The sequence below is a fragment of the Tursiops truncatus genome, chromosome 2 (genome assembly GCF_011762595.2).
Source record: "Tursiops truncatus isolate mTurTru1 chromosome 2, mTurTru1.mat.Y, whole genome shotgun sequence".
Classification (NCBI taxonomy): domain Eukaryota; kingdom Metazoa; phylum Chordata; class Mammalia; order Artiodactyla; family Delphinidae; genus Tursiops; species Tursiops truncatus.
Window position 1 is genome coordinate 109,611,231 of NC_047035.1, and position 15,320 is coordinate 109,626,550.

Consider the following 15,320-nt stretch of genomic DNA (forward strand, 5'->3'; position numbering starts at 1 on the left):
TTTAGTTGATTTATAGAAATGATGATTGTAAGTTAAATGAGGAATAATTGCCCATTTTATTTCCACATTATCTTTATATTGTTCTGACAGACTGTTTTGTCTCATAGCTGGTGAATTCTATAGCCAAGACGTATGTTGGAACAAATGCTTATATGGCGGTAAGTAAACTTATGCAAAAATAACATTTAAAACCAACATCTTTATGTACTTGGTAATGTATAATTCTTGAATTAATTCCACAGCTTTAGCCTAACAGATCATAAATTACAAAGTCAATCCAGTCATGATTGGATTTTTAAATCTTCCTAAAAGATGTCAGGGTTTATACAGGAGCTACCAACTTCTCTGACTTTATTCACTTAACTGGTTGGTTTGAGTATAAAATCATTTTGAAGTATAATCCTATAGAAAAATTGTATCTTATAGCACATTGGCTACTTTGCCTCATTGATTATTTAATTAACCCTAAAGTATACCAGAATGTCAGTCAATAAGATCAACTCTTTTTTCCAGGAATAAGCATGCTTTGACAGCAACTCAAAATTAAATTATTAATTAAAAATTAAATTATTACTTATGGATCTGATTGTAAATTATTACTTATGATCTGATCCTCTGAATGTAAAGATTTAGCAGACAATTCTCTGTCGAACTTGTATATCTATATTCTGTTTACTTGGGTTCATACCTATTATAAAGACAACTTACTTGGTCCCTCTGAAATAAATTTACCAGGAATAAAAAGTAGAAGCATAGAACTGTTTCAAATACCAATGTGGACCTGGCTTTGACCCGTTTCTTTTTCCTTCCTTTTAAGTAAGGGAAGTTATTTGTGTCCATAAAATTGCTTTTTTTTTTGGCTGTGTTGGGCCTTCATTGCTGTGTGCGGACTTTCTCTAGTTGCGGCAAGCGGGGGCTACTCTTCGTTTCGGTGCGTGGGCTTCTTCTTCTTTTTTAACATTTTTTAAATTAAATTTTTTTTTTTTTACTGCAAGGAAAATAGCATACATATTTTACAATAGCTATTAAATATCTCAATTTAGTCAGTCCTCCCTACCCCCTTTTTTTTTAACATCTTTACTGGAGTATATAATTGCTTTACATTGTTGTGTTAGTTCCTGCTGTATAACAAAGTGAATCAGCTATATGTATACATATATCCCCATATCCCCTCCCTCTTGCATCTGCCTCCCACCCCCCCATCCCACCCCTCTAGGTGGTCACAAAGCACTGAGCTGGTCTCCCTGTGCTATGCGGCTGCTTCCCACTAGCTATCTGTTTTGAATTTGGTAGTGTATATATGTCAGTGCCACTCTCTCACTTCGTGCCAGCGTACCCTTCCCCGTACCCTTCCCCCTCCCCATGTCCTCAAGTCCATTCTCTATGTCTGCGTCTTTATTCCTGTCCTGCCCCTAGATTCTTCAGAACCTTTTTTTTTTTTTTTTTAAGATTCCATATGGGTGCAGGGGCTTCTCACTGCAGTGGCATCTCTTGTTGTGGAGCACAGGCTCTAGGCGCGTGGGCTTCAGTAGTTGCTGCACGCGAGCTCTAGAGCTCAGGCTCAGTAGTTGTGGCACATGGGCTTAGTTGCTCATTTGCAGTCTTCCCAGACCAGGGATTGAATCCATGTCCCCTGCATTGGCAGGTGGATTCTTAACCACTGCACCACCAGGGAAGTCCCCATAAAATTGCTGTTATTTATTGACGTCCACAGTCACTTCAAGAGTTGGGGGCTGGGAGGAGACAAGCAGGAAACTTATTTAGTATTTTGGAGCAAAGTTTTACTTTAACATCTTAAGTTTAGTTTTTTGCTGAGGGTTCTAGATTTATTCAGGTAGTCCATTTCACTTCTAGTAGTCTTTATATGAATTAAACGAAGTATGGGTAGAACGCTGGATCTTTTTCTCAGTATTCTTTGTTCATATATTATCTTGGTAAAAAAATGTTAATATGGATGAAACCCTGGATCTTATTCGCAGAACACTACAAAGGATATTTTAATTGAGATACCAGAACAGTTAATTTTTGCCTTGCATTGTTTTTAAAGAAAATGTATTCTTTCTCATTTTTCTAGGTAATGTGACAAAAAGTTAATCTCTGAAGTCATCATACCTATTTTTACAAAACTTAATCACCTTCTTGGTTTCTTGGCTCTACTAGGTTATCTGAGCTTGGTGAGCCATCTTTATAATTAACAAAACTGTGCCAAATGACATGATTTCAGTCTTGAAAAAATATGGAACACTGTGATTTAAAACAAACAAAAAATGAAACAACTTTTCCACTCCCCATCATGTTCATAGTAGCTCTAAATTGCTCTGATAATTAAATTGCAATATGTTTGAATCTACAAATCTAGATTACAGTTGTCTTTCCCAGGTGTACATTAAAGAAATTACTTTTTTTCCTTTTTGTTTATGGATGAATATGTTGCATCCATCTCTTAATTGAAAATGTGGGGATTAAAATTATGAAACGTTAGCTCAGATTGGCAGAGCTAAAATTACTTTGCTTCTTCGGTGAGTACGTTCTAGTCATCAACTTTATAGTTCAAGCTGTAAAAAGCATAAGATACCTAGGAAGCAAAGAGTGTGATAGCCTGATAGTGAGCTTGGCTCAATTCAGCAGGCTCTCGTTGGCCATGACTTACCAGCTGGTGTGAGATCAGAGGTTGGGAGTTGGGGAAGGTGGAAATAACATTTATTATTCTGTTACAGGTTTTAATCCCTGCCTGAGGTATCGTGATAATTGTATTATAGTACTACCACTGGGGGAACTGGGTGAAGGGTGCACAAAACCTCCCTGTATATATGCTTTTCAACTTCTTGTTAGTTAATAAGTATTTCAAAGTAAAAAATTAAATTAAAAAAAAGGAAAGATCTGTTGGAACATGGCCATACCCATTTATTTATATATCGTCTATGACTGCTTTAGTGCTACAGTGGCAGAGTGGAGTAGTTGTGACAGTTGTACCAGAGACCATATGGCCGACAAAGTGAAAAATATTTACTATCTGGCCGTTTATGGAAAAAGCTCGCCAACTTCTGGTCTATGCCAGTGAAGGCTCTTTCTGAAACTGAGTACTTTGAATTAACCAGCCTGTATTTACTGAGCGCCTTCCATGCAGTTAGCCAGGTACAGTGGTGCCACTCTGTAATCCACATAAGACTTGGGCACAATAGGAAACATGGCATTATATGTGGCCACGTCATGTGTGACATAAGTTGTACCAAGCGTACCGTTAGAGAATGAGAAGGCATATGATATATGAATTTGATGATTCAAACAGTATGTGAAAAGGGCACTTACAAAAGAGAGAGATCACTGTGGGAGGATGAGCAAAGACTCAGAAATAGAGGGTGGTGTGAAATGGGTGCGGGCGGGGACATACAGGGTACAGCAAGGGTCCCCAGCGCCCGGGCCACAGAGCAGTACCGGTCCACGGCCTGCCAGGAGCCAGGCCACACGGCAGGAGGTGAGCGGTGGGCGAGTGAGCGAAGCTTCATCGGCCGCTCCCCGTCGCTCCCCACCGCTCACGTTACCTCCTGAACCATCCCATCCCACCCCTGTCTGTGGAAAAATTGTCTTCCACGAAGCCGGTCCCTGGTGCCAAAAAGGTTGGGGACCGCTGGGGTAGAAGACAGTAATAGATTGTGAGAATATGCAATTTGAGGTCATCTGATGTAATGCCCTCATTTTATATCCATTTCTCTCACTTTATATCCATACCTGTTTCTGTACGGTGATAATAACAATGATAATAATAGCCAACACTTAATTAGAACTGTGTGCCAGTCACTCTTTGAAACCTTTACATATATTATCTCTTTAAATCCTCACAACAACCCTATGAGGTAGGTAATATTATCGTCCTTTTACAGATGAAGGCACCAAGGGATAGAGAAGTTAAGTGACTTACCCAGGTTCATACAGCTAATAAGTGGCAGAGTCAGGAGTGAAACCTACATAATCAGCCTCCAGAGACTGAACTTTTAACTGCTGTGCCTCTCATTCTATCCAGATTATTTATGTGTCTCTCCAAATCTAGATTAGGACTTTCACAGGGCAGGGTTTATTCTACTCATTCTCTATATCCAGTCCTTCACATGGTGCTAAATGAATGAATCAGTTCATGAAAGTTGCATGCCAAAAATGACTTGTTCACTAATTATAAGCAGAGCATTTTTTTTGTATTAATAAGTATCTTACTTGCGTGATAAAGTATAGAAGACCCCCAGATGACTCAAATATAACCAACTAGACTGCTCAGATATTGAAAAGAAAATAAATCAAAGAAATAGCCATGCATGTGTGAACAGTCTTACTTCTCCTACAATCTGAAATGTAAGGTATAAGAAAATGGTAATTAGGATAAAGATAGGGAGGGTTTTCTAAGATCCTTAGGTTATGAAAACAAACAAAAAAACAGTAACAATTTAGGGGCATGTTAAACAGTGGGTCTTATAGGAGACTTGGAAAGTCATCTGGTCCCACTTCCTCATTGACCAATGAGGATACTGAGACCCCAAAACTGAAGGGGCGTGTTCAAGGACACATTACATCTTAGGGGCAGGTAATTAGGTTTAATCGACATTTTAATCCAAAGCAAGAAATATTTTCAACTATATTTTAAAAGGATTTCATCCAGAAGGATTACAAAAGGGGTCCAAAGGCTTTGGTGGCTTACATTAAATTAAATCATTTCTTGGAAACTCTGATTACTAGAACTTTTACTCTATTTTAAAGACAGAAGGGGACTTACCTGGTGGTGCAGTGGTTAAGAATCCACCTGCCAATTCAGGGGACACAGGTTTGAGTCCTGGTCTGGGAAGATCCCACATGCTGCAGAGCAACTAAGCCCATGTGCCACAACTACTGAGCCTGCGTTCTAGAGCCCACGAGCCACAACTACTGAGCCCGAGTGCCACAACCACTGAAGCCCACACGCCTAGAGCCCATGCTCCGAAACGAGAAGCCACTGCAATGAGGAGCCCACACACCACAATGAAGAGTAGCCCCCACTCGCTGCAACTAGAGAAAGCCATGCGCAGCAACAAAGACCCAACACAGCCAAAAATAAATAAGTAAATAAAATAAATTTATATAAAAAAAGAAGCTATTAAAAAAATTAATAATAAAGACAGAAGTCCCTGAAACTTTAACCCACTCTTCAGTCATTGTGATGTATTATGTATATATATTTTTTTGGCTGCACCATGCGGCATGAGAGATCCTAGCTCCCCAGCCAGGGATTGAACCCATGACCCCTGCAGCACGCTGAGTCCCAACCACTGGACCGCCAGGGAAGTCCTATTACAGTTTTTAAAAATCAAATATAAAAGTTTGACATTATTGTTACGAATACCTGAAGTTTTGAAATTAAGAAATCTTATGCAGATACTTGTCCTTTGGTATCAGAAAGTCAATCTAAATAACTATTCTTATCTCCTGAACATTGTTTTCTACCTGGACTATTCCTGTTCTTAGAAATTACCTTTACCCAGATTATAACCTATACAGATTACGTGATACAACTCAGTTGGCCATGCTCATGCAGTGATCGTACATGGTGGTGTTGATTAGAAGGAGGCCAACATTTACTGAGCATCCCCACGTGGCATGTACTGAATTGAGCATATTACATGGATTTATTTAATCTTCAGACAACTCCATTAAGCATACATATTGTTATTATCGTCTTCATTTTACAGATGAGGAAACCAAAGGTGAAGTAACTTTAGCCCAGGTTCTCAGAGCTGGCAAGTAGTGACAGTCAAGATTTAATTAGGACACCAGCTTCTAGCTTCTGGTAGTAGCACATTAGGTTATTTGGACCAACTCTTCTGTTGAAAAATGCTAATTAAAATACTTTAAAAACCATCTCAAGTGCACTGAAGAGCTAAAACGACAACGGGGAACTCCCAGGACGGTTTTCAGATGGAAACCTGAAACAGAAGGGAAAGCAGAATGTCAGAGCACCAAAGCTGCTTATTCCTGAGGACATTTGCCTGTACTGCTACAGCTGTGAATGATATGGGGGCTCCCTTAAGGCAGAGGGTCTTGGAGAAGATCTTCCCCATATTATGCTGGAAGCCTGAAGAGGCCCTCACCCCAGTATAAAAGCAAACCAGAGTTAAAGCTGCTCTTCCTCCCCGATCCCAGGGAACAAAAGAGAAAGCTTCTCAGAGCCAAGCAGAGCAGCAGGAGAAAAAGGAAAAGGGAGAAAGTTGTGGCCATAGACTTAACTCTGGCACAGATTTACACCCTGGATGTTTGTATATGTGACCTGAGTTAGAAAAGGAGCTTCATGCTGAGAATATTGTTTGAGGTGGGTACATCCACTTTAGGCCTCAGAGAACCTTTCCAAACATTTTTTTGAAGAACAAAAACTAACAAGCAGCCAAAGAAAACTAGTCACACGAGGAAACAGAGCAACATGAAGGAACAACAGTTGTAAGCAGACTTTAGATCAAAAATTTTTTAAGTGACATACTTGATTCGAGAAAGTCCCAAACAAAACTACTAGATAAAAATGAAAAGCTCACTATTTGGTAGCATATTGAATGGAGCCGAAGAGAGAATTAGTGAACTGGAAAATAGGTTGAGTTAGAGCAGTGTGACTCCAGAATCCTTGTTTAACCAGTATGCTCTACTACCCACACAGTGATCTTGCCGGCTTTCTAAAAAATCCCCATTGTTTATGATATATACTTTTTGATTACATACTAACCTAAAGTATTTGTGCATACTTTGTTAATTTTCTGAGTAGCCTGAGCAGAAGTTCCTTTATGGGAAGAGGTAAGGGATGTACCTTGGTATCGTCCTGCTTCTGACAAGTAAACCCTAGGGTACTGTGTTATAAATAGAGACAATTCTGGAATGAGTTAACTAAATATGGGCCCTGGGTAAATGCCCAGTCACGGCGGTAAGTGGAGGGGTGGAGTGTGCATGCCATCTTAGAGCCACTGCCCTTTTAGAATCCTCTGCTTTTTATATCATCACCACTCCTTACTGTTCTCATTAAGTACAGACGAGAGTTTTTCCCCGACACTTTAACTCCACTGCAGGTGCTTCACACAAGAGTCATGGTTTTCCGTTTATTAAGCTTTCCACACTAGTGACAAATGTCATGTCAGAAAGTAACTCAGCTTTTGCTTTTTAACAGAAAAATGTTCATCACAGGTCTTCTCTCAGTAGTGTCATACCTGGCCATTGGTTTGGTTTGGTTTGGTTTAGTTTGGTTTGGTTTGGTTTTAGAGGGGAGAGGACAGAGCAGGCCACCTTGGCCTCAAGTGTGAGAACAGATTTGAATTGTGCAGCCTTAGGCCATCAAGTCCTGACTCTATACATTCAGAATGTATTGGGACTTATCTTGTACCTGTGTCAGTGTCAGCCACCTGAACATGTTTCCCAGTCCCTACGAATTCTTGAGGATACACCTGTAGAGCTGGCTGCCCACCTTTCACTCAGCATTCGTGCTTGAGTGCTGCATCACAACAGTAATCTCATTCTGTTAGCTTACTGTAAGAATAACTTCTCTAATGAGAAGTTGTTAGACTCTCATCCTTAAGGAGTTCTCCTATTTGCCTTCTGATATCTGTGACCATTATCATTTTTGCTAATTTTTCTTTTTAAATTTAATTTTTCTGTGCTTTATTTTCACATTACAGTTTACATTTGTTTTAGGAGTTCAGTGGGCAAATGTGATGATTATATTTAACCTTATTGTTGGTCTTGCACTTCTAGATGAACTGCTGTATATTGATAACTGTCAGTTAGTGGATGAAGAAAGGGAGAGAGGACAGAAGGAGGAAGGCAACATTTGGTCATTTCTTTAACAATTATAGAGGATTTTAGGATTTTCATGTTTGCTAGAAGTTCTTCTCTTTTTTTTAAGACATTGTTTTTAAACTATTTTTTTAAGTTCTTATTTTTTGGCTGCATTGTGTCTTCGTTGCTGCGTTCTGGCTTTCTCTAGTTGCAGCGAGCGGGGCTACTCTTCATTGCATTGTGCAGGCTTCTCATTGCGGTGGCTTCTCTTGTCACGAAACACAGACTCTAGAGCACGCGGGCTTCAGTAGATGCAGCTTGTGGGCTCAGTAGTTGTGGCACGCGCAACAAAGAGTAGCCCCCACTCGCTGCAACTAGAGAAAGCCTGCGCACAGCAACGAAGACCCAACACAGCCAAAAATACATAAATAAAATAAATTTAAAATAATAATATTTGTAAGATTGTTATAAAATGTAGAGGATGCGAAGTATCTAGCCCAGTGTCTGGGACAAACTAGGTGATTATTAAATGATAGCTATTATTATCCTTTTCTAGGGGGTACAAATGAAATCCCTCTGTTCTCATATTCCTTATCTGTTAAATGCGGATGATAATAGTACCAGTCTAGGATGGGTGTTTATGAGTCTGAAGTGAAATATGCATGAAAAGCACTTAGAACAGTGCCTGGCACATGGAAATTCTTCAATAAATGCACAGAGTGATGATGCCGTTGTTGATATTATGATGATGGCATTATTCCTGTAACTGGCTGGCCAGTTGCATATGAACGCATCCTATTATGTATTGCTCTAACTAGAAATGGATAATGGGTTCATTCAGGTATGAGCCAGGACCTTGAAAAGTGGTGGTATGGGGGATTAGAAGATAAAAGAAAAAGTATTAGGGGATTGGAATGACCATATCTGGTAGCAGCTGGGAGAAACGGTCACATGACACTTGGGAAGAATTATTCTTGGTAGGAAAGGGGTTTTATAAATTAAAGAAATAAATAAAGGAACAGAAATAAGACAATCCAATCTGCTACCTCAGGGTAGGGCTTTATGTGATTTTATGAAAAGTGGGGGAGAAGGCATTAAATACATTGAGATAGCCTCATAGGTGGGAGTGGGAAGTAGGTTACAAAGTTCTGGGTCCCAACTAAGCCAACTCCCCAAGATGTAGGACTGTGCCAACTCACCTGAGAGTATCTGGCACACATCTTCTACACTCATGGTATATCCCCTGCTGGTGAGTGGTGGATGTCCATTTCTTCCGTCTGCAGGCTGACCCTGACCCCAGTTACTCATAAGGGCTCTCATGGAAACTTTTGAAGGATGATGGCTGTGGTGGCTTCCAAGAACTCCAGGGATGGTACAAAGAAGAGAATACTGCACTGGGGGCCAAGGGGTGTGGGTCATGATCCTAGCCCTGCCATGACTAGCTGTGTAACCTTGAGCAACCGTTCCATCTCAGCAAAACCTCAGTTTCTCTTGTTCATTTGTTCCTGTGTTCATTCAAAAGACTTCTGTGAAGTACCTTTCTGAATGCCAAATCCTGGAGGGATAGAGAGACCAGGCAGCACCCACTTCAGTATGCAATTATTTCCGTTGAAGTAGAGAGTGTGCAGGTAATTGTTAGACCAAGTATTTTCTACGTATCTTGAATGGAGGACCAAGAGTCCCAAATGGACCATTTGAACTGTTCCTTGGTTTATATCAAAAAGAAACCCTGATACATGGGATGAGATGTTGAGTAGTAGGTGAATCTGGGCAAAGGAAATATGGATGTTCTTTGTACTAGTCTTAATCTTTCAACTTTCCTATAAGTTTAATATTATTTCCAAATAAAAAATTTAAAATAACAGAATTCCTAGTGATTCAGACCCATCTCCCAAAATGCAAATAAGTGATGATATTATATAATGTGCTGTAATTTGTCACTCCACAACTAAGACCACTCACTGGATTTGGTCTGGGTTGAATTCTCAGTTCATTTAGTAGTTTAGGACTTGCCTAAATTATTTCACTAATATGAGCCTTCATTTTCTTTATAACAAAGTTTCCCTCATAGGGTCTTTGTGAGGATTCAATGAGATTATATCCAATATACCTATATTACCTATACGGTTTCTATGTATTATCTATATAAAACACATACATATAAAATTGTTTTTCTTTTCATAATGTGCTGTGCAGATATTGATGGCTCTCTGCCTTAACTGAGCTCACATTAGCGTATGTGTTTCCTGGAGTAGCTTACATCAACTCACAAGCTCCCTTCTGTTTTCTTACAGCCTGAAAGAATTTCAGGGGAGCAATATGGAATCCATTCTGATGTCTGGAGCTTAGGAATCTCTTTTATGGAGGTATGTTGTTTGGAAATAGGTGCTTCTGTGTATATCTGTACTAATATGTTCTATCAGGAAGGATGAAGATTTTGAAAAAAAGTGAAACCTCCAGTGTGTTATGTGTACATGTAAACAGAGTTTAACTCAATAGTCCTTATTTTGATACCCTTGCATGGCTTGTGAGCTGACTATTCTAAAGTGTTATTTCTCACAGATCATCTGTGTAAAACTTATCTGGAGCGCTTCTTAAAAATACAGGTTCCTACGGCGACTGCCGCCACCGGCGACTGCAGCCAAAAAAAAACAAAAATACAGGTTCCTAGACTCCATCTAAAACCAATTAAATTCACATTTCTAAGAATCAGCATTATTAACATGTTCCCAGTGTGATCCTTATGCACACTAAATGTGGAGAACCTGTGATTTGAAAGAGAAATTCCAAAAACATTATGTGTGATAGTAGCCTTGTTGGAATGCATATATAAATTCCAGAGGTGATTACTTTATTAACAAATACAGCCCTACTCATTTGGATGTATAGTTTCTATATGTTTGTTTAGAAAGAAAAAAAAACCACCTTGTTCCAGTAGGATCAATATCATGTGTTGGGCGACAGGGTGTGATATGATTTAGAGACGGTTAGGTGTATGCATTTAGCACCATTTTAACGTCTTTACTCTTTATAGCTGTATTTAGAGTGGACTTTATCTTGGTAAGCTACATGTAGCTCCACTAGAGGTCTGTGCTAAGAGTTCTGTACAATGATCTTTGATCCGTAAGGAAATGCATAGGACTTATATTAGAAGGACATCTGGCTCAGGGTGAACTATAGTAGTATAAAGTCTGGATAATCACCAGTGCTTCAAGAATTGTATCTTATGTACATTGATTCAGATAAAGGAGGACTCTTTAAAAAGTAGAAAGAACTCCTTAAACAAGATCATGGGTGAGTTGCAGTCACAATTTCATCAACTTTTTTTCTTTTGGTCAAATACTTTTTCTGTGATTTTCTTTTTCTGTGATTTTTGTAATGCATGAATGCAGTTGAATTTCTAACGAGATATCTTCAGACTGAATTCACTTGCACTATAGAAAGAAAGCAAAAATAAAGTATTCAATGTTTATTAAACCATATTCTTCTGCTTCTTCATGAAAGAGAATCTAAGAGGAAATACAGTATGTATGTATCAGCTGACAGGTTAGCAATACTGGTGGACAGATGCTCAGAACTAAGTTTCCCAACAGAATCCTGAAGGGCTTGTCCAATTAGCCTGTTTCAGGGAAAACTAGTATTTTTCATCTGTGGAGCTCAGCTCTTGCTATTATATAATTTCCCTTTGCATATTTTAAATCATCATCATTAAATGTATTTGGTAAAAGACCAGATACAGTGTAGGACATTTGAGAAGTTACGTGGTGTAAAGATACGACTCGTAGGCTGGGAATGAAAGACCTGGATTGCAGGTCCAGCTTTGCTACTGCTTTTCTAGGTGGCGCTGTGCAAGCCAGTGTCCCTCACAGTGGGTCTCAGTTTCTTCATCTGTAAAATAATGATCTCTAAGCCCCGTTGCAGACTAACATTCTGTGACTCTAAGCAGTCTGTTCTTGTCTTTCTTTAGCTTTCTGCAACAACTCTAGAATTGTGTGACTTAACAATATGCAGAGGCATAGCAATACTGTCAGACAGTGTAACTAATAGATTTAAGATTTAGAGCACGCATACATATTCACCATTCCTTTCTTCCACATTCGTTTCTTCATCCAGGTTTTGAGCTCCTGCTATATCTGCTAGATAGGCAGTGGGGATATAGTAATGACGGACACTCCATTCTTGATTCTAATGGAGTTTTGCATTTGGGGAGGGGTGGGGCATTAAGTACAAAAAACAGAAGGAAAACTAAATATATAATTTGTCAGGCAGTGGTAAGTCCTAAGGGAAAAAATGAAGTGGAGTAGTCCTTTCTGATAAAACAACCTTTGAGCAGAGACTGGAATGGTGTGAGGGGGCCATCAGGCAACAGCAGATACAAAGGTGCTAAGCTGGAGTGTGTTAGGCATGTTTAAGGAAAGCAGAGAGACCCAGGTGACTAGAGTGGAGTTAGAAAGGGAAAGCTGGGAAACAATACAGTCAGAGAGGTAGCCAGGGGCCAGATCATATGCAGCCTTGTAGGCCACGGTAAGGACTTTAGATGTTACTCTGAGAGTAAATGATTTGAGTTATATTTTCAGAGGATGATGGGGTGCTCTGTGGAGCACAGAATATAGAGGGGCGATCATGGAAACAGGGAGATCAGTTAAGGTAGGTAGGCAGATAGGTATATGAGTAGATGGTTAGATAGATAGTTGCTTAACAAATAGCACATATTTATATTGCATATTGACATATATGTCTGCCAGTATTTTGCTGGGTGCTAGGGATACAAAGAGTAATAAAAAGAGACTGTCATTTAGGGAGCGAGATTGCCATCGATGTATTTGGGTTTCGTTGATCATGTTCATTTATCCTGGAGGTAAACTATTGAACGGTCTTCAGAATACTGGAGAAAACAGACTCGTTGACACTGTAAGACTGAGGAGGATTAAGGTGTAAGGAACAGTGTGAAAAAGTGTCATCATTGAGTGTGAGACACCTGAATGCCAGAAGGAGCGTGTTGGCTCATGTCGTAAAGTGGAGAGTAGAAAAGGACCACTGGTCAGGAGTGAGGGCCAAGAAGGGTTAGGTGTTTCCCTTCTCACTGCATTTTAAAATGGTTGTTGAGGAGCCAGATGTGCGATCAGAAGGGGGAGGAGATAACCTTCGAGGATGTAAAGTGCAGTCTGATTATGATCATCAGAAAGGGTTGTTGAGCACCTCTGTGTGTGTGATGCTTAACTAAATGCTTTTGAAAGGGACTATGTGATCGTAGTCTCTGTATTCTGGGAGCCTATGATCCACCAGACAGGCAAGTGAGAACAGATGACCAAACACAGGTGGTGGAGTAGGTCTTTAGAGAGAAGAGTAAAGCCCTGGAATGTGTTATATACCAGATTCATTTGGGGTACAAGGCAACAAAAAATATGTGATAGGGAATGGGAGTCGGAGGTTTTGAGTCCATAGATAAGAAATTGTGTGTGATTCAGTAATGAAGAGAACCCCAAGGTTCTTTTTTTTAGGAGCAGATGTGATGAGAACATTACCTGAAGAGAGTGGGAAGTTGGTCCAAAAAAGCACTGAAGAGCCAGTTTCTTCTTTGTTTTCACCACAGTGTTCTTGGAACAGATGTGGTAAAACCTGTTTAAAATCACTGTAGATTGAGAGAAGTGTGAATCTCAATAGCATTTTAAAATTCTGAGTAACAAATTGTGTTCTGAAACATAGTCACCATCTTCAAAGAAGAATTGCTTCTCTTCTGTTTATCCTCACTTTTAAAAGTGAAAGGTTCCCTTTCTAGGTACACACTCCAAAGGGTAGAAACTTTCATTCATTCAGTAATTACTATTTAAGCACTTACCACGTGCTAAGCCTCGGAGAGTGGAGCACAAAAAGCTGAGAAAAGACTGCCTCTGACAGAGAAGACAGACACCTAAAGCCCTGCGCAGTGTGATAGTGTTGTTAGTAAAGATGTTTATGAAGTGCTCTCAGCCACAAAGGTTGGGAGGGTGGCAGGTTTCTCAAAGGAGTTGACAGTTGAGCTGGGTTGTCTTGAAGGGAGTTGCCCCCGGGAGAAAGAAAGAACAGATGGAGGAGCCCCTCCCACTCCCCAGCACACTCTGGGGTGGATCTTTGTAAACCCTTCAGGAGAGAGCAAGTGTCTAGGTATGCAAGGTCTACCTATTTGTGCGAATACCTTCCTCAAAGCGTCTTGAGTCAATCAGTTTATTCCCCTAGGGTACCGGGTGGTAAAAAAACAAATGGGATAAAAATATAGGAAACCAAGCAAAGGAAGTTTCCTGAAATTACACAAGAATCAGATAGAGACAAAATGGGAACCAGAGTTTTCTATCCCTTCTACCTCTACCTAGCACTCCCCCCACCAAATTCCATAAAATCCCTGAGGTTTGGTGATGCAAGAGTTAGAAGGCTGCCTTCCTTGCTTTAAACTCCTAAGATACAAGGTTCACCCTTGCTTGCCTTCTTCATACTGCCCCTTCCCTTGTTGATGTGCTGTCACAGTCCCCACGGGGACTCATAACAAGGCCTCTCGCCACACTCTTCCATGAAAGATGATGCTGCGTGCAGCTAAACTGTGCCATTAAAAAAGTCACAGGTACATTTGCGCCTTAAGCAAAGAATCTTTAACATCAGACTATCTCCTTATCCAGGGACGGAACTGCCCCCATCTCCTCTCAATTCTGCATGAAGTGCTGCTTTTCCAGGATTTTGTCAGCTGTATATAGCGTTTGGAGTTGGCAGAAGTAACATAAAGATGGAAATACCCCTAAGAAGGGGAAAAATGAGATGATTAAGCTTGACTAGAGCACAGCAGTTTTACTAGATGTAAAGATTTTGGCCCCTTTCTATGTTTTTTGTTTATGGTTTTTAGATCCTTAACTGTGTTGTAGTTCTCCTCATGTGGATTAGTTGTAGAATGAAGTAAAGGTCAAAACCCACGTGGAATTAATTGCACTTCTTCCTTGAGCCTTCATGACAAGAATCAGTGTGAAAATTCAAAAAAGTAGAGAAGAAAAAAGAAGCGAGGATCACCAACAAGAGTACAAAATTTCTGCACTAGGACAAACTGGGAAGATGAATCCTGCCCCAGAGTATTTGTTTGACTCTTGTAGAAAGCATGCCCTGATTCAGTGGACTGGGTGATGCTTAGGGCTGAATGTGTACATGGTAAGGGCTTGTCTTACCAATTTTGATGATTTTAATTTCTAGGGGTAAGGAGTACCTAAAACATATTAGGGCAGAATTTCTGAATTTCACAGGCTGTGCATTGCTTCTCTCTTCTCCCATGGAACGAATGGCTTGAGGAGAAAGTCCCACTGTTGCTTCTTACTAATTAGTTAATCCATTCATATTCTTGTGTCATTCAAGTCACAGCACGAATCTGTGGGAGGGAAGTAAGCAGTATTATTTGGAAAAGCTGGATTTTTAAGTTGGTCCTAATTGGGTCAAAAAAAGAAGTCAACACACGCCCTCCTCTAGCCTTGTGTTTGCAGCGCTCAGGAGGACGCACATACATCTAAAAAGGCACCAGGTCAGTCTTGCAGTGTTCT

The 15,320-nt window shown here is 40.0% G+C and overlaps 1 protein-coding gene across 7 annotated transcripts in view; it reads left to right on the forward strand.

Annotated features, from left to right (window-relative positions):
- MAP2K5 (mitogen-activated protein kinase kinase 5) overlaps positions 1 to 15,320 on the forward strand; it is a 266,765-nt gene that overhangs the window by 155,235 nt on the left and 96,210 nt on the right. For all 7 annotated transcript variants that reach the window (XR_012330188.1, XM_073801166.1, XM_073801165.1 and 4 more), the window contains exons 15-16: positions 108 to 158; positions 10,065 to 10,136. Coding sequence is in view for 6 of the 7 variants with exons in the window: in XM_073801166.1 (XP_073657267.1) it covers positions 108 to 158; positions 10,065 to 10,136 (123 nt within the window). In the remaining variant the exon portion in view is untranslated. The remainder of the gene's footprint in view (positions 1 to 107; positions 159 to 10,064; positions 10,137 to 15,320) is intronic.